The 22535-nt window shown below is 40.1% G+C and overlaps 1 protein-coding gene across 1 annotated transcript; it reads right to left on the bottom strand.

The window, feature by feature from the left end:
- Positions 1 to 6314: 6314 nt before the first annotated feature.
- On the bottom strand, positions 6315 to 22012 carry LOC109242437 (regulation of nuclear pre-mRNA domain-containing protein 1B). The gene is made up of 8 exons (XM_019409297.1): positions 21629 to 22012; positions 19824 to 19962; positions 17333 to 17580; positions 11590 to 11697; positions 11322 to 11511; positions 7877 to 8016; positions 7747 to 7782; positions 6315 to 7317 (listed from the first exon to the last, which is right to left on the bottom strand). The coding sequence occupies exons 2-8, from the start codon at positions 19897 to 19899 to the stop codon at positions 6529 to 6531; spliced, it is 1587 nt and encodes a 528-aa protein (XP_019264842.1). The 5' UTR covers positions 19900 to 19962; positions 21629 to 22012; the 3' UTR covers positions 6315 to 6528.
- Between the last annotated feature and the right edge of the window lie 523 nt (positions 22013 to 22535).

Below are 22535 nucleotides of genomic sequence, written 5' to 3'. Positions count from 1 at the left end.
CGGGTACAAGCTGCCCGGTACAGCCTGATAAATCACGATCTCTACAAGAGAACGTTTGGTGGTCCCCTTGCTAAGTGCCTCGGGCCGCATCAAACGAGGCAATTATTAGAAGAGGTGCACGAGGGCCATTGTGGTGCCCATACAGGGAACCGCGCCCTTGTCCGATGCCTCATCCGCGCCGGCTATTACTGGCCTACCATGAAAAAAGAGGCAGCAAATTATGTTCGAAGATGCGAGCAGTGCCAAAAGTACGCCCCCATGATACACCAGGCAGGGGAGCTCCTCCGTTCGGTCACCTCGCCATGGCCCTTCATAAAGTGGGGAATGGATATAATCGGCCCCCTACCGGCAGGACGAGGAAAGGTACGCTTTCTTCTAGTTTTGACTGACTATTTTTCTAAATGGGTGGAAGCAGGTGCGTACGCACAAATACGCGAGCAAGAGGTCATCGCCTTTATATGGAAAAATATCATATTCCGTTTCGGCATCCCCAAAGAAATCAGCTGTGACAATGGGCCCCAGTTCATCAGTAGAAAAACAACCGAATTCTTCGAGAAATGGCACATCAAACGGATACTCTCCACTCTGTATCATCCCGCCGCCAACGGCCAAGCCGAGTCTTCCAACAAAACAATATTGAACATATTGAAAAAGAAGCTCGAAGAAGCTAAAGGGCTATGGCCCGAATTACTACCTGAAGTATTATGGGCATACCAGACTACGTCCAAATCCAGCACGGGAGAAACACCGTATTCACTGGTCTATGGGACCGATGCAGTCATACCCGTCGAGATCGGAGAGCCAAACTTGATATATTCCCATAACAGCAGAGCGAATAACGATGAAAGCAGGTTACAAGATCTGGACGAAGCCGAAGAACGAAGAGACATGGCCCATATAAGAATGACAGCCCAGAAATAGCAGGCAGAAAGATATTACAACAAGAAAGCCAAAGTAAGATCACTCAAAGTTGGCGACTACGTCCTCAAAGCCAAAACACTGGCATCGAAAGACCCAAATGAAGGAAAATTGGGGACCAACTGGGATGGACCATACAAAATCATAGCAGTGGCGAACAAAGGAGCGTTCCAACTAGAAACGATGGAAGGAAAACCGCTCCAAAACAATTGGAAAGTCGCCCACCTCAAATACTTCCACTTCTGAAAGGCATCTCCTGAGTCGTACTCTTTTTCCCTGACCCGAGTTTTGTCTCAATCGGGTTTTCTCGAGGAGGTTTTTAATGAGGCGGCAAAGGGGATACCCGGTGGAACACGAGCGCAGGTTCACTATATCGGCCAATCGACACGGGCCATAGGCCAATACAGTGAAGGGACTACACTAGTTATTCTCCATTGTATGCACAGAATTCTCCATTGTATGTACAGAAATCTCCATTGAATGAACAGAAATCTCCATTGAATGAACAGAAATCTCCAATGAATGAATAGAAATCTCCATCGAATGAACAGAAATCTCAACTGAATGAAATAAGAGTTAATCTCCATTACACGAACAAGAGTCAATCCCCATTCCACGACGGATACTACTTCGACGACAGTCGAAGCAACATCCTAACGGCCGAGGCCATCGACATCGGTTCGTACTCGCTCGAACCACGACGGATACTACTTCGACGACAGTCGAAGCACCATCCTAATGGCCAAGGCCATCGACATCGGTTCGATCTCGCTCGAACCACGACGGATACTACTTCGACGACAGTTGAAGCAATATCCTAATGGCCAAGGCCATCGATATCGGTTCGACCTCGCTCGAACCACGACGGATACTACTTCGACGACAGTCGAAGCAACATCCTAATGGCCAAGGCCATCGACATCGGTTCGACCTCGCTCGAACCACGACGGATACTACTTCGACGACAGTCGAAGCAACATCCTAATGGCCAAGGCCATCGACATCGGTTCGACCTCGCTCGAACCACGACGGATACTACTTCGACGACAGTCGAAGCAACATCCTAATGGCCAAGGCCATCGACATCGGTTCGGCCTCGCTCGAACCACGACGGATACTACTTCGACGACAGTCGAAGCAACATCCTAATGGCCAAGGCCATCGACATCGGTTCGACCTCGCTCGAACCACGACGGATACTACTTCGACGACAGTCGAAGCAACATCCTAATGGCCAAGGCCATCGACATCGGTTCGACCTCGCTCAAACCACGGCACGACCCTTTGACGAACGATAAGAACAACCTCTACGGAGGCTAAGCATTACAAAAGAAAAACCAACAAAAGGAAGGCACCAAATGGACGAAGCAGAAAAAATAAAATTTATATTACAACAAAAATATATTAACATTCGCGCCCATGGGCGAGTTCCAACACACTATACAAGCCAAAAATATACATTGTACAAGTTTATAACTGCCCGACACCCCCTGGGAGGTAAACGTCATTGTACCAGGAGCTGGAGTCGAGCCGGTTGATGTCTTCAGAAGTAGGCCCCTCCCCATCAGGAGAGTCGGGGTAATAATCACAAGCCTCACAAGCAGCGTGAGCCTCGTCTCGCCGTGCTTGAACTTCCTCCTCCGTCTCCCGGCCTGCGGCATGAAGCTCTCTATACACGTCGAGCTTAGCCTCCGCAAAAACCCACATTTCATGCGCACTACGACGCATACTCCGACCAGGCGAGGGACGAGATGAGGAAGGCTGAGAAAGTCCATTATTCTCCGCCATCCTGGCGTCGAGCTCGGCGGTTAGATTCGCCACCCTCCGCTGTAGGTTGACGTTCTCCGCCGCCACCCACGGCTCAGCTCAAGCTCGTCATCTTTCATCCCGAGAAGCTCCTCCAACTCGCTGTTACGAGCCACGGCCTTCATCAGCTCATTATCCGCCTCCTCCAGCTCAGCTCCCCTGCGTTCCAACTGGGACTGCCCCCGTTCAACCACCGCTCGGTGCTTAGAGCGATACTTTCGATACTTTTTTAGCATATTTTTGTAGAGGGCCGTCCGTTTTTGCTCACGGCGTCCCCTCTCCACCTCCTAAACAAGGGTCTAAACAGAAAAGCAGAAATAAGCACGCCTCAAATCAGTCTTACAACACGCAGAAGGGAGAAAGGAAATAAGGATTACCTGCAAAGCCATGCCGGAAACCCTTCGTGATAGCTCCGCATCCTCCACAGTACTGAGCGTCTTGCTCTCGGAGACGGCACACAGCAGGGTAAGGGCCGAAGCAGCCTGTTCGCTGTTTAACAGCAAGTTGTAAGCCGCCAGAATTGTAATATGGCGGTCGGACCCACCCGTCGTCATCTCCACATGGGTAAGGCCATCCACAAACTCGTCAACATCCTCCTGAGCGATGTCGGAGTCCGATTTCTCCGTTTCCTCGCCATTTCCTTCGATGTTGGTCGACGACCCTCCCTCAACGGCACACGCGGAACTAGCACCGGAAGCGGCACTCCTCTGTTGAGCCGACCTCCCAAATAGAATGGAGTCGGCCATGAATGGTCTGCGCGTCGGCCGAGGCACCTCACTTCCTTCGGCTTCGGTGGCCACCCCTTTACCTTTCTTGAGCCTCCTCCGTTTTCTTTCTAACGATTCCTCGCCATCGGAGGGTCCATCCACGGGTTGCAGAGTCGGCACCAGCGATGCCAACTTCCACATAACCATGGTCGTAGATGTAGCCCCCTGTAAAGGAGCTGGAGGGAGATCCTCTCGGACAGACTCAATCAGTATATCATGAGCGACCGAGGCAACGTCAAATCGATTGGGAGCGGGGACTGGCACCTTCTTCCTAGAAGCGCCTCGACCTGTCGCCATAAAAATAAGTGAGCAGGGTTGCAGAATTTACAAAGCAAAAATCGAAAATCTACCTGAAGAGACTTTGGGGCCGTAACGCTGCATGAAGGCAGGCCAAGTGCGGGTCTCTTCCGCGTAGGGAAGCAAGCCAATAACCCATCTCCTAAGGTTGGCAACAGGCCGGGGCGGATGAGCCATAGCTGTAATACAAAGGTTAGAATTGCGACAATCACGGGTAACACGGAATTTGACAAATTGCAGACACTTACGTTTCGAGTTCCACCTCTCTGGGAATCCGGCAGGATTAGAGACCATGTGCTCGGTCCTAATGAAAAAATATTTGCGTCAGAACCCACGACTCGCTCGGTCGTCGGTTTTGACCACCAATCCTTTCGTACCACGGCCTCGCAAATGCACCATGGTCCCTCTTAGATAGCAGGCACTGAACAGTTGTAGGAGGTGATGGGCCGTGACTTCACATCCGGCCAAGTCCGCGTACTTGGTCAGCAGCCGAAGCACCTTCAGAGTATACGACGTAAGTTGAGCCGGACACACGTTATAGAACCGGCAGAACTCATCCGCCAAAGGGAAAAGAGGGAGGCTGTAACCAATCGAAAAGGGGTATTCGTAAAAGGTACAGTACCCTGGCCTATGAACATCCACGTGATCCCTCCCCGCCGGAACCATCTCTACGTGGGCAGATATGCCGTATTTCACGCGGAGGTCACCCAAGTGATTCTGCAACGACTCGGAAAACTCTGGAGCCGGAATGGGAGAGTCCTTACTGAAATCACTCCGAGATAAGATATGCTTTGGCAATAATGCTTCCATAGTAAGAGGACTGATGTCCTCTTCCTCCTCCACCGCTCCACCATCGGAAGGTGGCGGTAAGTTCAATGGGGCAGTCCCCGGGACCCTCTCGTCGCTTCGGCAAGGTTTAGGCATGATCACGGTGAAGAAAAAGTTGTGCACAACCCAACAAAGAAAAAGGAGATTTTCGATCGAAGGAAAACGCACCAGAATGTGAAAATATGCATTGAAGGGCTGGAATGCTCTTGCAAATGACCAAAGTTTGAATCAAGTTAAACCCTTCTCCTATTTATAGGGTTGGGTGGCTCCAGAATCGAAGAGGCAGACGTCGAATCGGCACGAGAAACCAGGCGCCAAAAGCTTCTAATTTCCCGCCTCGAGAATACGCGTAATGATGACGCATACGAACGCTGACGTCACACGGGGAAAGGCGTTTCGCTTCGACGCTCTAACAGTCATGATTATTGTCTCCTGCCTGTCACGTCACAAGTCATTGACAAAGTCAAACTCTCCCAGAACGGAGGTACCGATTCTGCCCATCGAGGACGCATTCGATGCGACCCCGACAAGCGGAGGGACTAACTGTATGGGGTCGAATTTGACCGACCACGTCCTTAAGCCAGCACGACCGACCGAATATACGGGAGTCCGGCTAGAAAGGCGACCTAGGAATAACAAGAGGGACGACTTCATGATCACGTCGGCCTCTCTATAGTATGTACTTTATTTTCTGTCTTTTAATATTCAAGTAAGGATCCTCTATTATATAAAGAGGGTTCAAGCCTTGTAAAAAGGGGATTCATTATCGAAACAGATTATCTCTCTCTCTTATCTCTCTAACATTATCTCTCTCTTATCTCTCGAAGATTATCGCCTCCTCTCTCTCTCTCTGATTTGTATTTTGGGCCCTCTGAATCAATTGTCAAGATCATCCTAGGATTTATTATCTTCGACTATGATTTACCCCTTCATCTATATTGATTGATTTGCTTAAAAAGTGTTAAACAACTTTTGAGTCAAACAAACTTCCCCTTTTTTTTAACAGAATCAATGAAAATGGTGATGAAATATGCATGCAGTAATCAGAAATGCAGAAAAAATTTCTTTTGCTTGATGCCTCTTTTTTGTCTCACAATTTTGTTGCCAGAATTGGACATTGAGAAAGGAAGGGAAAAATGAGTCGGTTGTCCACTTCTTGTTGATACAGACACTGACAGCAGGACGGCGGCGTTAATCAGTTTTTGTTCTCACACAAGTTAATGAGTTGGTCGTCGACGTGACCCATGTCCCCGTTTACTGCAATTGTTACTCTTTTTTTTTTACTTACTCCCGAGATAGTTAACATATGGCTTTCTCTAAAGCTGTCACTGTGTCAGTTTGGTCGAGTTTAATACTTCACCCTCGGCCCTTTTAGGGCAGGCTCAACCAATATCCATTGTATCTTTCTTGACTCAAAATTGGGTCGTGCTGTCCAAACACCATTTCAATAATCAATTTGGGTAAATGGGGGTGGTGGTGGTCACACTTTTTTTTTGTGAGCATCACGTGCGGTCATCATTCTTGCCTCTTCCTCGCTTGTTTAACCAAGGGGACACGAATGATTGTCTCATTGCCCTGTTTGCTTCCTCTGAATATAAAATTGCTAGGAAGTCAAAAGTGAACAAACGTGGTTGACATTGTGAAGATAGTGAAGTACTCAAACAAACGACTTTTTTCTAGTGCAATACTAGGTCAGTATTATATAAACACCAACAACCTCCAATCTAGAAATAAAATCACAACATAAGTTACATAGTTACAAAGTGAATAGCCTAATTGTATACATCAGACTAGCTAATTATGTAAAAGCTGTCAAGAACCCTAAAATTAAGTGACAGAGAAGCTAAGTATGATTGTATTTGCGCTAAAATACCAAACAAACCATTCTAGGCACCACAGGAAACGGTCAATCCTATTGACGGGTAACGGGGGCCATCGGCAAGGATGAAGACTGGCTATATAAACTACTATCAGTTGAATACCCTTGGTAAGCATTTGTTGTGGAAGATGTATAAGGAGAAACCCCATTGGCAGGAGGCACAACTTGGGGAAAACCAGGCAATGCTGAAGGTTGCTGGCTTGTCGCGAAAACAAATGCAGAATTAGGTATCTGCACACACGTCTGCATGCACTGAGGCACTGGATATGGCTGCATAGGAGGCAGGGGTGGCAATGGTGGAGGCGATGATGGTAGAGGAGGCGGTTCAATTGGAGCAGATTCCTGAGCTGTGCTCGGGAGATTATGTTGCATTGAGAAGGATTGAGAGAAAAATGAGAGGGGTTCTTGAGGGTTCTGTGAAGGGACATAAGCTGAGTGGTCATTTTCAAGCTTCACCCTTTTCTCCGATTGATTATCGTGGGAAGATTCTTTACTTGAGTTGCCTATGACACCCTCGGACGCCAAGGATGAGAGAACATAAGTCAGCATCTGGGCTGAAGATGTTGATGCAGTGAGCTTTGCTGCCACTGCAGCAGCTGCAGACTTCATATCTTCATCAAGGTTGCCAGATTTTTCATAAGATACCTGTCGAGTGTACATCACTGGAGCAGATTGCTCTCGATTTCCTGCTACATATGCCTGTGCAGCTTGGGAGGTGCTAGCTTCCTTTCGATTCTGCTCAGCCAAGATTTGCCCATTGGCATCACAATTCAGCAACTGTTTACAAATATTGCCTGCCTGATCTGCGTGGGACTGAGCAGCCTAAAAGCAAAGTGATGGAGCATCACAACACTGTTTAACTAGGCACAAATGTAGGCCAGAAAAGGTAGGAAGATAGCAGTATTAATACTTCATGTCAGTAGTATCACTTTACTGCAAAATAAAAGCACTTCTTTTCCTTCTATACATGTTTTACTTTTGAGGAACAGGATATGCTGGTACTTCCAATAAGCTTTTCCTTCTCTACATTTTTTTTCCTTTTCACAAAGAAAAACTTCTCCAAGCAAGCATGAGGTTTATCTCTTTCCTCGACAACTCAACTATATTCGACCCCCTCTTTGAAACCAGTATCATGTCATTATAACCAAGTATAATCAAGCATTTCTTTGTTTGAATGAGGCTACCTGATTTCATGATTCACCTAAAAGATCAATAACGCACTTAACGGAAATTAATAAGCATGTTACTTACCTGAAGTTGATTGCGGACTTGATCCAGCTTATATTCCTGAGGAGAAACCCGTGGCGCTACTCAATCAAGAGCGAAAGCACAAAAGCAAACAGGGGAAAGATGTTGAATTCACCAAAACTGGATGACTAACCTGCTCTTGGAGGACCTCTCTAAGATGAGAGATGAGGTTTGCCCTGGATGATTCAACAGTTGTTAGCTGCTCGATACAATCCTTCAATATAGTGTGTTGCCCCTTGAGCTCATCCGCTATACCAGATCCATTAAGATGGCCTAAAGAGCAAGGGAGGAGGTCGATAAGAACACAGCATGACATAGCAAGTATCAAAAGAAAAAATAAATAAAATACAAATCAAGAGAGGAAAATAAGGTATTAAACTATCAATTAGACGATGAACAGCTAAAGACCACAATACCCTACGGTTTAAAAGTGTTCCTTAAACCATGCTCATGAAAGCTGGCTTCTCTGACTAGAAAATTTCACTATACGTTCACCTAAGAAACATGACTTGATTAAAATATTTTGTAACTATTCCATTTTTCTCTTAAATAAGACTGGCACAATCATATGCTCCTCTATAATAATAAAACACATAAAATTTCCTTATTTCTCCAAAATTGAAGAGAAAGTGAACTGGTTAACATAACAGCAAAATGTAGGCAACACATTTTTAAAATCAACAAGATTATAGAGTATGACTCTAAGCAAGTGCTAAACAAACACCGCCCCATAAAGAATTACTTCAAAGATGATATAGATGTTTGTAACTTCAGCTAAAAGAAATTACTGACATTGGTGTGCGGGCCAACTTGCACCCACCTCGATAGTTCCATCTGTTACCTGCTACCTCCCACTAGCAAAGGTGCCGAGTAACTTTTAGCTAAAATGATAACTCATGTTTCTGTTTTGCTTGATATTTTATATAATGAGCAATACATATATGATATTAGTACATGCTGAACAATTCTGACATAAGAACCCAAAAGGGTGATTTCCGATACTTAGAGAGTCACGTTCTGACTCGACTTTGATCACATAGCGGGAAGCAAAAAGTTGACCCAATTCAACTTATGAGTTATAGTATTGCAACAAAAATCAAGAGAGAGTGAAAGACATTGAGTTTAGGAACACGAGAATATATGCTAAACAAAACTGGAATTACATTGCTAATTTGAAGCACTAAAACTTGGTCCCCCTTTATCTTTTAACACAACTAAAAGAAGCTAAACAGGAAGGTACAAATAGAAAAATAAAATGAAATAGAAAGGACGGTACAAGTTTAGCATGCAAAAATTGGGTGGAGGGAGCATTATCAACTAAGCAAGGACAATGGTCGATAAAATAACCAGCAGATTCCATGGTACCAAAAGTATTCAGATTAAAAAAACAATAGAACACCTATTTGTTTAGCAAGGAACAGTTTCACAGAAAAAAGAACCGGCAACATTTGAACTGATTCTAATATTGGGTTTGGAGTGGATATACCCGCAGTACGATCCTTTTTTATTCTACCACGATAAGTGTCCTCTTTCCGATGAGTTATTATACAGATCCTCATGTATATCTTGCCCTTAACCCAATAGATAAAATTGCTAAATTGTCAATTTTGAGCGATGCAAAATCGGTTCTTTTTGTTTCTATTTTATCATCAAAATCCATATTTTGTTATAGATTTCTGAAACAAAATAAATAGGAAATAATTAAACAATGAAAACAAAAAAAAATTGAACTGTATTCCTTAATTGTGTTCCTTTCATTCAAGCTTAAAAGAAACGCAGCAGTGAGGGACAACCCGGCACCCGCCCATACAACCAACCGGGAGGATGGCACTACTGGCAAAGACCATCTGGAGAAAATGCTCAAGCACGAAATGTGGTAAGCCTCATTTCAGCAGTCCACTCTACAACTTCTGGTCCGCCATAGTGCTCGAGTGTCAACCTTGTCTGTCAAATTAGATATTCAAGCACATTTTACCTTTTTTATTTATTTAAGTATATTTTACTTTTCTGATGAGAGATCCCTTTTTCGACAAGCTTTCTCCATGAGAAGACTTAGTCCTTATAAAGAAATTGAATAATTGCTTTGTCTACTCGTTCCTTTTCGGCCAAATACATAACCGGACCCTTAAACTTGGCCATTATTTTCATTTAGACACCTTATCTAAAGGAGTGACCTATTGAACACTTAATGTTGATTGAAAATGTGTCTATTAAACACTTAAATGGAAACTCCTCACAAAAAGGTAGTGCGTGAGTCTCAAACGCGGTAATGCTATAAAGAAGCCAATTATGAAATGACCTGTGGACAAAACTTTCCTGGCAACTCCTTCTCGTCTTCTTAATTTCACCATGCCCACCATTTTATTTCTCCATTTCCCCACATATCTAATTACACCTTAAAAATTATTATCAAATACACGGACGCTAATTAGTGATTGCCTAAAAGAAGTTGAAGTATGTCTATAATTATAAAAATCTAAAACTCCATAGAAACTCCTGCTTACCCTTTCTCTGAACAAAGGATGTACAAACCAACGCTAAAAGAGCTTTTTCTCCAGATGGGTGAAATTTGCAGAAAGAAATCCATAATTTGCTTCTTGTTTCGCCTTTTTGTTCTAGTTATCCAAAATAATATCTCCGGAAGTGGAGTGATGGAGTTGTTTGTATATGAGTGCTCTGAAGGTGGAGGGTGGTGGTTTTAGAGAGAAAGAGGGGACTGATTGGTGTTTCTTATGGTGGCCGAGTCTCAGCGTTGGTGGCTAGGATGGCGGTGACAAGAGAAAAGATGAGAGAGAAGAAGAAAAAAACAAAAAATAAAAACTTACTCCTACTATGTTTCTTCACGCTCTCACAAGGAGTGCAATATACGCACACTGCCATGTCAACAGTGTGTGTCTAATTGACACATTTTCAATCAAAATGAAGTGTTCAATAGGTCACTCTTTTAGATAAGGTGTCTAAATGGAAAAAATGGCCAAGTTTTAGGGGCCATCTATGTATTTGGCCGTTCCTTTTCTGATAGGTTATGTCAATGTTTTTATCTCTCCGGAGCTTTTTCATAAGCTTCACCATTAAACCAGATATAGAAGCAAAATGAATGAATTGGCTTTTCATTTAGTTTCAGTATTACACTAGATATGCAAACAAAACAATTGAATGGAGCTTTGTCTCCCTCTCTTCCTCTCTCCCTCACTCTCGCTCTCTCTACCTCTCTCTTTGAAGAAGGAAGCCCCTTCTTTCTACTTTGGTAAGTTAGGCAAAGGGAATTTCAGGCGAAGGATGCCAAAAGCAAAAGCCATCCAATTTGAAAATTTAAGCAGAAAACTGTCAGATATTTTTTTTAACTACAACGGAGGCTCTATTTATTTTTGCTGAATTAAAGAGAGGTCCAAGTAATTGCCCCAGAAAATTCACTATTCGTTAAACCAAACCAGAATTGTATTGTTCAGTTGGAATAAAATTGACTGGCAACTAGACAAACCCTGGTGAAAGGATTAAAAAGTTTCTTCTGGGCCATCATAACATGAAAGTGGACAAGCATTGTTAGGCACACATCACAAGTGGTAAAGAAAACGCACCTGGATTTAGATCACCCCCAATCTCCTTATCTAATTTATCAACAGAGCTAATGGCATTTTTACATCTGCTCAATATAGCGTCTTCATCAATTTGACCACCATACAGCATCTGATAACTTGAAACTATTTTGTCAAGGGCATCCCCAGTTGAGTTTCTCCGCAAAGAGTGTGATGAGAAAGTTCTATCCAGCTTCAAACATATATAAAAAAGAATAAACAACAAAAACAGGTTCAACAACAAAAGACCAGGATGAAAAGGGAGACTTACCACTTTGACTCCACTATGCTTTCCATTCCCAACATGCTTCCCAGCAAACTCTTCCTTCAGAAGCTGCCCTCGAGAACCAAATACTTTTCTCTCCTCCCAGATAGTGATCTAATGTTTCAGAATTAAATAGAGCATAAGATAGGCACCACGGCAGTTCCACAATGCAAGTCACATTGTAAAAAGATCTATAAACTCTACCCAGGATAAATGATATGATATTGTAAGCAATTTTTCATCCAATGTTCATCATACTATTCAGGTTAATATTCAAAGTGTGGCTAATCAAAGTTAAAATTCATGGCTACGTGAATTACGATCACTATAACCTTAGTTAAAGATTGCAATGCATATCTAAAATATAAGGAGAACAGCTTGCAAATCCTCCATATAATTGTACCCTCGTGAAAATGAAAATGAGATAGGGGAATCATCCTGAAGATGTCGCATAACTAAGTGCTAGAACCAACATCTATGGTCTAGAACAAGGTCAACTGCGGAACAATTCAAGAAGAGGTAACCAGGTGGGCATTCAATATCATCAATGCAATTCCCTTTCTGGTTCTCTTGAAGAAACTTCCTTTCAGAGCAAGTATTTCAAGAGTAAGAGAGGTGAACGTAGGGAAATTTTTTTTTTTTTTTTTCTCGAATCACCAGAACAGATAAATCCAGTAGTAAGATAGGTGAATGTAGGGAAAATCATTGGCTTTTTCATTTTAAGGAAACTGTCATTTTCATATCTGACCAACAATCATATACTCCCTCCACCCCAATTTATCTGACACTTTGCGCTTATTAAAATTCAAATTAGGTGAACTTTGACCAACATTTTAAAATGTAATTTTCATCATATTGACATAAGAAGAATTGTAACTTATAGTACTTTTCGTATAGTTTTGGAAATCCAAAATTTTAATTTTAAAATATTGAGTTGATCTAATCCAATTTAGCTTCGAAAATTAGTCAAATTAACTCTCAAAAAGCGAAAAATGTCAAATAAATTGGGACGGAGGGAATAGCAGAAAAGACTGTTGCTTTCAACTCCACACGTTTGTTGGCGGCAATAACTGTTTTGAAAGGAGAAACTAAGCCACCATGTTCGACTCTTATAAAAAATAAATGTCACGCTTGCTTTCTACAACTACTACTACTACAAATGTTACTTCAAAAAGCAACGGAACTAGTATAATTTATTGCAAAACCATATGAAACAGAAAAGGCATTGACCGTGCTCCTACTAATACAAGGCAAAATACTTAAAAAGAATCTAAAACTTGAGCAGCAACTTAAAAATAAACAGTTGATAAATAAACCTAAAATCACATGGAAGTTGTCTTAAAAACCTATGATCATCAAAATCAATGTAGACTTAGCAAAAGATAAACATAATGGAAGCAAAAAAAACATATTGGCGGTACCAACTAGTTGTGATCAAAGCTAGTCAAGATGGTAAGCTCAAATTAAGTTCAGTAAGTGCTAAGAGTTGGTTGGAGATTTATTTCTCAAAAAAATGTAGAGAACCTACAATTAAATTACCACCAATGACTAATTACTGGAATGAAAAACGTCCAAATTGAGCCAAATGGATAGTGAGGAATCATATAACAGGCCCTTAGTAGCTTAGAATTGTGTTATAGCAGTTGTTATTGTTTTTCCAAAAAAAAAATCTAGGTCTAACCACAAAAAGAACTGAATCACACAATAAGTTGGATAACTTGGTTAATACTTTTTGCAGAAATCTTTGAATTTCATACTTAGCAAACTGGATAATGAGACACTTCAATAATGGGCTTGCATATGAGGCTTCAAGGCTCTAAGCTCTTAGATTCAATCTTTTGCTGTAAGATTTTCCTCTTACCTTGTTGTGGGTACCATGTGAATCGTTCATGACTATTCATCACTTGATATATAAACCTTTTACACCTCTTGTTAATTGAGCGCTATCGTACTATCATCACTTCTATCTCAGATAAATCTGAAATCGAGTACAGCAAAACTAAATAGGTTCCTCCTAATAAACACGTGAGACCCCCTTCTTTGACAACAAAAGCTCACTGATTCAATGTTAACTATTACTTGACCAAAACACTATTTATAGGAAATCTTAGGGCCTCTTAAACCCTTAAAAAGATTTTTCGGGAAATTTGGAATTAAATGCATAACCTAGGTCTTCCTTTGGAAATGAAGTACAAATTAACAGAGATATGGCAAGAGATACTGGATAAGTGTGAGCAAATGTCGTCTGGCACTCTTGACCTAAGTTGCTCGGACTCGGGTGCAGGTATCCGATATGGGGACAGATCCGAGTATCGGATTCGGCAAAATCTAAACTTTAAGATTCGGGGGTGCGGATCCAGATATGGATACGGGTGCGGGGATTCGGCTAATGAAAATAGAGCTATAAAAATATTGTAAATTTTGAAAGATATTCTGTGAAAAACTTACATGAATATTGTAGAATTCAATCTTTCATTCTCCAAGATGGACATTATTCATTCATTCTCTTAAATCTATTCTATTTTTTTATTTTGAGAAATTAAAATCTCAATTTTTCTCCCAAATTTGTCTATGGACTCTGGTCAAAGTGTCCGAAGTCAGTTGACCGAATCCGGGACGTACCCCGCTCCCGTCCCCGTCTCGTATCGGGACGGGGACGGCACCAAAATCGAAGAGTGCGCGCAACTTAGCTCTTGACTATAAAAGCTTTCAATGGGTGACACACTAGTTCTAATTAACAGCATATTGAACTCACACTCTCCACGTACACTATGTCTTTATTTCCTATTCCTAGAAGTGTGGAAAGGAGGCAGGAGAGGATAAGAATAGATTTCCTATGAGAGGAATAAAGAGAAGAAAACTTTTTCATGTTAATTGAACTGTTTTACAACCCAAAAAAAATAAAACAAAGAGGGGGAATTAGAGGATAGAAATTTGTGGGTAACTTCTTATCAAAAAGAAATCTCTGAGTGCACAATAAAAGCCTTCTCTTCAAATGGTCATGGAAATATTGTAAGAATGATAAAGCTTTATTGAAACATGTAACTAAGGAAAAATATGGAGGGGAACATTATGCAGTCCCTCTCTCATGAAGTTGGTCTATGGAACCATATCAGGGCCCTCTAGGGTAGACTTTGTTGGAAACTTATATTAAAGAGGACAAAGAAGCAGCTAGCCAAGATCTTATCATATGGCAAGGGAATGAACAGGGGAAGTATTCAGTAAAGAGTGCCTACAAGGAATACAACCTAGCCAACAATCAGATTGGATGTTGGCCATGGAAGATGAATGGAAAGTAAAATTTCCATACAAGGTTGCTTGCTTTACTTGGTTATTAGCTAAAGAAGCAGTTTTAACACAAGACAACCTAACAAAAAGAGGATTCCAGCTGGGTTCTAGGAATTACCTATGTCGCGAGAAGGCAGTGACAATTAGCCATCTTTTTCTGCATTGCAATTTCACTATACAGATATGGAGGATTTTCATCCGTCTAAGGGGAATTCCATGGGCAATGCCGGGAAGAATCCTTGATATTCTAGCTAGATGGAATAAAGAGGGCACACTTTAGAGAGATAAAGAGAGATGGAGAATTGTCCCAGCTTGTAAATGGTGGACAGTCTGGGAAGAGAGAAATCAAAGATGGTTTGAAGATAAGTCCAACAACATCTAAAAGATAAAGATGAAATATTTAGCTCTTTTTTATTTTTGGTGTAAAGGAAAACTTTTGGAGGATAGTGTATCCATTTTAGATGCCCTAGATTCATTGTAAGAAGTACAAGGGTGAAAAGTGCCCTTTTTTGTGTAGTTTTGTATGGGCACGTACATTGTAATTATGGGTGACTTCACAATTTTAGTGAAGTCTTTATATTAATATACAAATATGTTACCTTCTAAAAAAAAAAAAAGGAGGACAAAGACGCAACTGCGACTCAAAAAAAGTGCAGCCCGGTGCACAAAGCATCCCGCATTCACGGAGGGCCAGAGGAAGGACCGCACCCCAAGGGTGTGATGTAGACAGACTACCCTAGTACAAGCACTAGTGAATGCTTCCACGACTTGAACCCATGACCTATAGGATGAGATTATACTTTAGGAGAAATTGCAATGACGGGGAACTGAAAAGAATCACTAGGTCACTGTTGCAACTGGGAAATTTTAAGGTTTATAAGATACTGCAAAGGTTGTGTAATGATGCTCACGATCTTGTTCTTTAATTCCTTAATTTGAAAATTGATCAACTTTTGGAAATGATCAACGATTTGCCACAATGTCAGTTCAGGCAAAAGTTGTAAAACATTTTTATGGGATGCAGAAGTGATGGTATGGGCCAATAAGAAAGGAGGGCTAAGGATACTGAGGTTGGGTGGAGAGGAAGGGGGCTGGGGAAGGAAATCTTATTGGTCGAGTCCAACAAATTGTTGAAGATTTCCTTTTTCTTTTCTTTTTTGGTCATTGTATTATATTCTACTCCCTCTGTTCCAGTTTATGTGAACCTATTTCCTTTTTGGTCCGTTCCAAAAAGAATGAACCCTTTCTAAATTTGGTAACAATTTAGCTTAAACTTACAACTTTACCCTTAATGAGAAGCTTTTATAACCACACAAATACTCTGGGCCCCATTTGGACTTTTTAGGACCACAAATTCCAAAAGTCTTTCATTTTTTTCTTAAACTCCGTGCCCAGTCAAACAGGTTCACATAAATTGGAACGAAAGGAGTAGTAAATACAATTAATTTTGGATGGGAAAGATAACAAATAAAATATTTTGGACCTCCTTGCCACTTAATAATTGTAGAGATCAAGGTTGAGTAGATCCACCATTATCATACTTCTTCTGAATGTTTACCTTCTTTTTGTGTGTGTGTTCATCTGAAAGTACCATTTGCTTCTAGAAAGGATATTTTCAAGTGTTTATATCCATAAAAAGGTTATATGGACCTAAATTAACTCTTCAAAAAGAACTTTTTCCTATTTTATTTTACTCTATATATTGAAGACATAAGTAAGTAGATAAAAGTGTGTAAAAAGAGCTTTCACATGCTCAGCCCATAAAAAGAATCATGTTCACGCGTGAATGGATGTTTTGAAGACATAATGAAGTAAATAAAATTGTGCTCTGTCTAACAGCTTAAGCTTTTAGATGAGATGGTCGCACACATCAACAGTTTAAAACGAAAAGGGCACAATGTCCTCTCTAAGTGTGTTTCCTCATTGAAGACTAAAAAGTTAGCTTTTCTATTATTGTATGACCGATGGGTAAAGTCAAGCTAAGACATTCAAGTTGGGATACACCAATCCGGAAACAAAGGCATTCAAGTTGAGATAAAACAGAAAACTTAATTAGAGAGGTCTTAACTACTTCTCCACCTACAGAAGGGATCTAAGTATTCTCCAAAAATGTCACATAGTATATTCTCTTGCAAACTTCATGCTCCTTCCAAAATGTTCCACCTCATATTTGTACCAAGAAGTGCCTGTTGTACATCCCAATTACCATACTCTTTCAAAATAGCTTATACTCGTATTACCTTGTTTCTCAAGTTAAAGTTCTAACTTTTCAAGTTAAATTTATTGGACAAAGCATATATTACAAATAAAGGCAACCGATTACAGTTGAAACTTTCTGTTTCGAATAATCATTCACAAATCTGTATAATTTTACCCATAGTTAGGTGAGCTTAAACTCGTCAAACACATCAACCAACTATGGCTACAGTATGGAGCTAAATAAGGAACTAGAGAAACATACCAGCCGTAATGCAGCATTTCTTCCAAACTCATTTCCATTTTCAATTACATCACGAAGAGCATCTGGAAGGACCTTCCAGAACTCACCAACAAATTCTGAACCCTTTCTCCTACTATTCTGAAGAATATCATTTGCAAGGTAAAGAAACGCCAATCTCTGCTCACGTGGTGAGCAATGGAATTGCTGGGCCCAAGTTTCAACAACTTGTTTAGCTTTGTTCATGTGAAAAATACACCAATGTGATAAAGCTAGTTGGAGTTAAGTTACAATCCATGAAAAGAAAGCATTTGTCAAGCAATCAGGTTACAATTTGATCTAGCAAGCCAAAGTAGCAGCACAATAGTATCTCCAGACAAAAATAGAAATCTCAAATAATATATCCATGAAAGATAGAGAAACATTATCCTAGGCCATGTTGAAGCATGTAAGTCTTCCATACTCAACATGATTAATGTGAATCATGACAAAGTATGCTGATTGCCGAAAGAGAGAATAGCAAAGCAAGTATTTACACCTATGTAAAATGTGCAAGAAAGCTTCTTCACATAGTCAAGGAAAAAGGGGCTACAAGTGCACTCATATACGGCTTACGATTGAAGTGATAAAAAAAAAAACCACTATCACACTAAACTGCAGAACAAACTAAATACTTTACTCCACAGATATCCACGTGGAAATGATCCTTTGTCAAATGGACCATATCGAGAATATAGTTAAAGAAGTAGCGAGCTTGAATTAGTGTTAAATAATATGTATTCATACAAAGTCCACAGTGTGTTACACTCTAATATGTGTCATGGCATCATACTTGCTAATCTTACCCCCCACCCTTTTCCCCCTCTCAACCCCTATGACTACAACAGTGCTCCCTTCCACATGATTCATGCTCAAAATGGATTCTCATAACAATTCAATGCGTAAAGAGAGTGGTTTATGTTGACGATATTGTTATTACCGGCAATGATCAAGACGATATTACTAAGTTGAAGCAACATCTCTTTCTAACACTTTCAAACTAAGGATCTAGGCAAATTAAAGTATTTTATGGGTATTGAGGTCGCTCAGTCTAGGTCAGGTATTGTGATCTCACAACGGAAGTATGCCTTAAACATTCTTGAGGAGACGGGAACGACGGGTTGTACACCCGTTGACACTCCTATGGATCCGAATTCTAAACTTCTGCCAAGACAGGGGGAGCCGCTTAACGATCCTGCAAGATATAGGCAGCTAGTTGGTAAATTAAATTTTCTCATAGTGACTAGACCTAGCATTTTTTTTTTTCTGTGGTTTATGGATTCTCCATGTGATAGTCATTGGGATGCAGTTGTCCACATTGTTCGGTATATAAATTCGGCTCAGGCAAAGGATTATTGTTTGAGGATCGAGGCTATTATCAGATCTTTAGATACTCAGATGCAGATAGGGCAGGATAACCTTCTGATAGCCGTTCTACGTCTGGATATTGTGTTTTAGTAAGAGATAATTTGGTGTCTTGGAAGAGCAAGAAACAGAATGTAGTTGTTTGGTCTAGTGCAGAAGCAGTGTGAGCTAGTTTGGATCAAAAAGTTGCTCAAGCAGTTGAAATTTGGTGAGATCAGCCAGATAAAACGTGCGTGTGATAATTAAGTTGAGCTTCATATTGCATCAAATATGGTGTTCCATGAGAGAACTAAACACATTGAGATTAACTGTCACTTCGTCAGAGAAAAGATACTCTTAGGAGATATTGCTACAAAGTTTGTGAAGTCAAATGATCAGCTTGCAGATATTTTCACCAAGTCCATCACCGGTCCTCGTATTAGTTACATATGTAATAAGCTCGGTGCATATGATTTGTATGCACCGACTTGAGGGGAAAGTTAGATAGTTATGTAAATAATCCTAGTCACATAATGAATAGAAGTAGAATATGTATTGCATATAGTTATAAATAAGGCTCATTGTATTATAATGAACATCAATAATATTCTTTTCCAGTGCTAATTCTCACAATTTTCATTATCTAACAATACAGTACACGAGTCAATAAACTTTATGCTTGTGTAGAAACTAGAGAAAAGCAGAATAAAAGAAAATGCAACAACAACATACCCAGTATTATCCCACACCAGTGGGGTCTGGGGGTAGTATGTACGCAGACCTTACCCCTACCTTGTGAGGATAGAATAAAAGAAAATGCTTCAAAAAAAATTCCCTCTCTTGTTGGCTTTGAGTAGAAACTGAGGGAAGAACAGTAATTTTTCCTCTTTAGCCACAAATTCAAATTCAAGATAATGGAAAGTCCTATATTTTTCCTCTTTTTTTCTTTATCACCAAACAAAACAAAGGAATGAAATAACTTTATTTTTGCTCATTCTAATTTCTTTTTGTTTCTCTCTCTTCCCAAGGTTTGCAAACATGAAATTAATTCCCAAGCCCAACCAATGCTTTTCCTGAAAAATAGAATAAAATCAAACAATCATCAATTTAGCAGCTAAATGTTGACGGATACTTTCAATGCTTTGCTGCGTACTATTGAGCTTTGCTAGCTTGTCCACCAAAATTTGCGTATTAAATGTGGTTCCCATGGTTTTGGACACTAACTTCACCAACTAGTAAACCCCTTGGCAGACCCTTAAGAGAAAAGCACCCTGAGCCAGAGAAACAAAACCAAATAAGTATGAGATCACATATGTGGGATTGGCAGCAGAAAAAGTGAAATAGAGTTAATAATTTAGCAGGCAAATCCTATGATATCAGAAGTATAGACATGAGAAAGATGCCAAACATGAAAAGATCAAACACTTCTATGGGTCATAAGATCCCTGTTGAAGAGGACAAGAATGTTTTGACACAAATTAAGTAAGTAGTCGAGTATATTTACACTCCTTAATTGACATCTTAGATTAGTTGAAAACATTTAGGCATGCCCAGGATGTACCAATTGTGTACACTCAGATACATTTACCAAATATATATATGATGTCAACCTCCTTATAAACATTGAATGATCCGATTTACGTATTTGAAAACCGGCTCCTTCAGATCTAATAATGGATGGCATAGATGTAATAGAAGGTGGAGAAAGAGGAAAAGATACAAGTAAGATATTTCCATCTTTGTCACTGCACAAAGATGACCCAAGTAAGATAACTCTTACTTGACACTACCAAGTAAATAAAGTGTGCATTTATATGCTACTAATTCAGATCGTATTGGTACTCTACAAAATTTTCATAAAGCACACTTGCACTACATATCCACCATATAATGTTTGACACTTAATATATCCCATGTTTCCCGTTGCAACTAATTCAATGATTCCATGCTCACATTGTGTGCTAATAAGTGCAAATAATAGCAAACATCTGCAATTTTATTTGTCTTTGCCCAAGGGTGTGGCCTAGTAGTTAATAAAATCGGAGGAGAATAATGAGGTATTAGGTTCAAATCTCAGCGGAGGCAAAAAATACTAGGTAATTTCTTTTCATCTGCCTAAGCATATGGTGGGCAAAATCACCCGGCACCTGCACTGGTGGAAGGTAGCGGGTATCTGGAGGAAAAGTCAAGGTGCATGCAAGCTGGCTGGACACCATAGTCACAGAAGGAAAAAAAAAAATTCTTATATTTGAAAAGTAGAGCTAAATAAACACTCAATCCCTCAAATAACTTTTGCCCATCTTTTCATGTAGGCTCAACAACTGTAATACCATTTAGCTTCTAAATTTGTACCCTATGTAAAAAACCGTGCTTTGTATAAATAACTCAATGCCCAGATAAAAGGAACGAGGGGAAAACATGAGGAGAAATCTAAACTCGAGATATACAAAATAAAACAATTAAAACACCACCCAGCCCAGTCCTACCATTAGAATATATGGCTGGTGTCAGTATTATTTATTAGATACCATCTGAATGGTGTCAATATATTGGCCTAGCAGTTAAAGAACATTGAATCTTTAGCCGTATAAAACCGCACCACATTGCATTACTTTTATTTAATCAAAGGCATACAAACATAAGTTATCTCTAAACAAGGCGAAACTAAAAAGAGGGAAAATTAATACGGCAGCAAGAACAAACAAAGCAGAATTGGCGTGTCAGTTCAGTTCCTAGGTTTCCAGGGTTCAACAAGTTCCCGAACAATAAAAGAAAGAAATAACTCAACAAAAAAAAAAGCCGAATAAAAGACATATCAAACAAATAGGAAAACAGAATTAACCCTAGAACAAGAATAACGAATACCTACGCACGAAAATTAAAATAATTTCTTCTAGTAGTTCAAAAAAAAAAATAGGAAGTAAGAAAAAGACAAACCAGTTTAAGGAGAATGCACCAGAACAAGATAGCGGTGAATGAAGGAATTGATAAGATTATCCCCCGGAATTGGAGCGAACAAGTTCTAGACTAATATACTCCTTAATTCCAAAATCAGCATACAAAAGCCAGAGTTAGAGAAGTTATGATTATTGTCTGCAGTCGAATTCTAAGTTGCAACCGAACCAAGTACAGAACTAAAAGCCCATCTCCTTCAGTTGGGTTTGGGTTCGCTGCAGGTCCGCTCGTGAAGGTGTGTCCTTGCCTCTGAATTTCCGCAATTGTCCTCCCTTTTCAGTTTAATTACCTTTTTATTGCTTTCCTTTTTCTTTTGAATTATGTTTTTTCTTTTCCTTTATTTACAACTTTCGCGATTGATTCTAATAACTTAGACTAAACAAAAATTAAAATCTCCATCTGATTGTTGATGTTTGTATTAGATCTGGATTTATAATTAATCCCGTTCATGGATAGTATTTTTTTTTTCCTTTCGAGTAATATTTTTCTTTCAGCCTTTTTTTTCTTGGCGCTTTGGTTTAATGGAGGAAGAAATTCTTCAATTTCCTCTTTCTTCTTACTTACAGAACAAAAGAAAGTTTTCTCAACTAATACTATTCAATGAAATAAAAGTGGACCTTTTGGCTAAGTGAAACAACCATTATATCATTTAATTTATGTAATCGACTTGATGAATAATTGTTTAACATGTAATGGTCAAACGACTTTAAAACAATTTTTTTTTAAGTTCACACGATGAGATCAAGTGAAAAAGAATTGTTGAAAGAATGTAACACAAATTACATAAACATAACGCGCAGTATATATGTATATGATAGCACAAAATAAATACGACATATGTGAGAGTGTTCGTATCGTGTGTGCACATATGTTAGGTTCTCTTTCTTGT

The sequence above is a fragment of the Nicotiana attenuata genome, unplaced genomic scaffold (genome assembly GCF_001879085.1).
Source record: "Nicotiana attenuata strain UT unplaced genomic scaffold, NIATTr2, whole genome shotgun sequence".
Taxonomy (NCBI): Eukaryota; Viridiplantae; Streptophyta; class Magnoliopsida; order Solanales; family Solanaceae; genus Nicotiana; species Nicotiana attenuata.
Note: the sequence above shows the minus strand (reverse complement) of the source record. Positions and strands in the feature narration are given on the sequence as shown.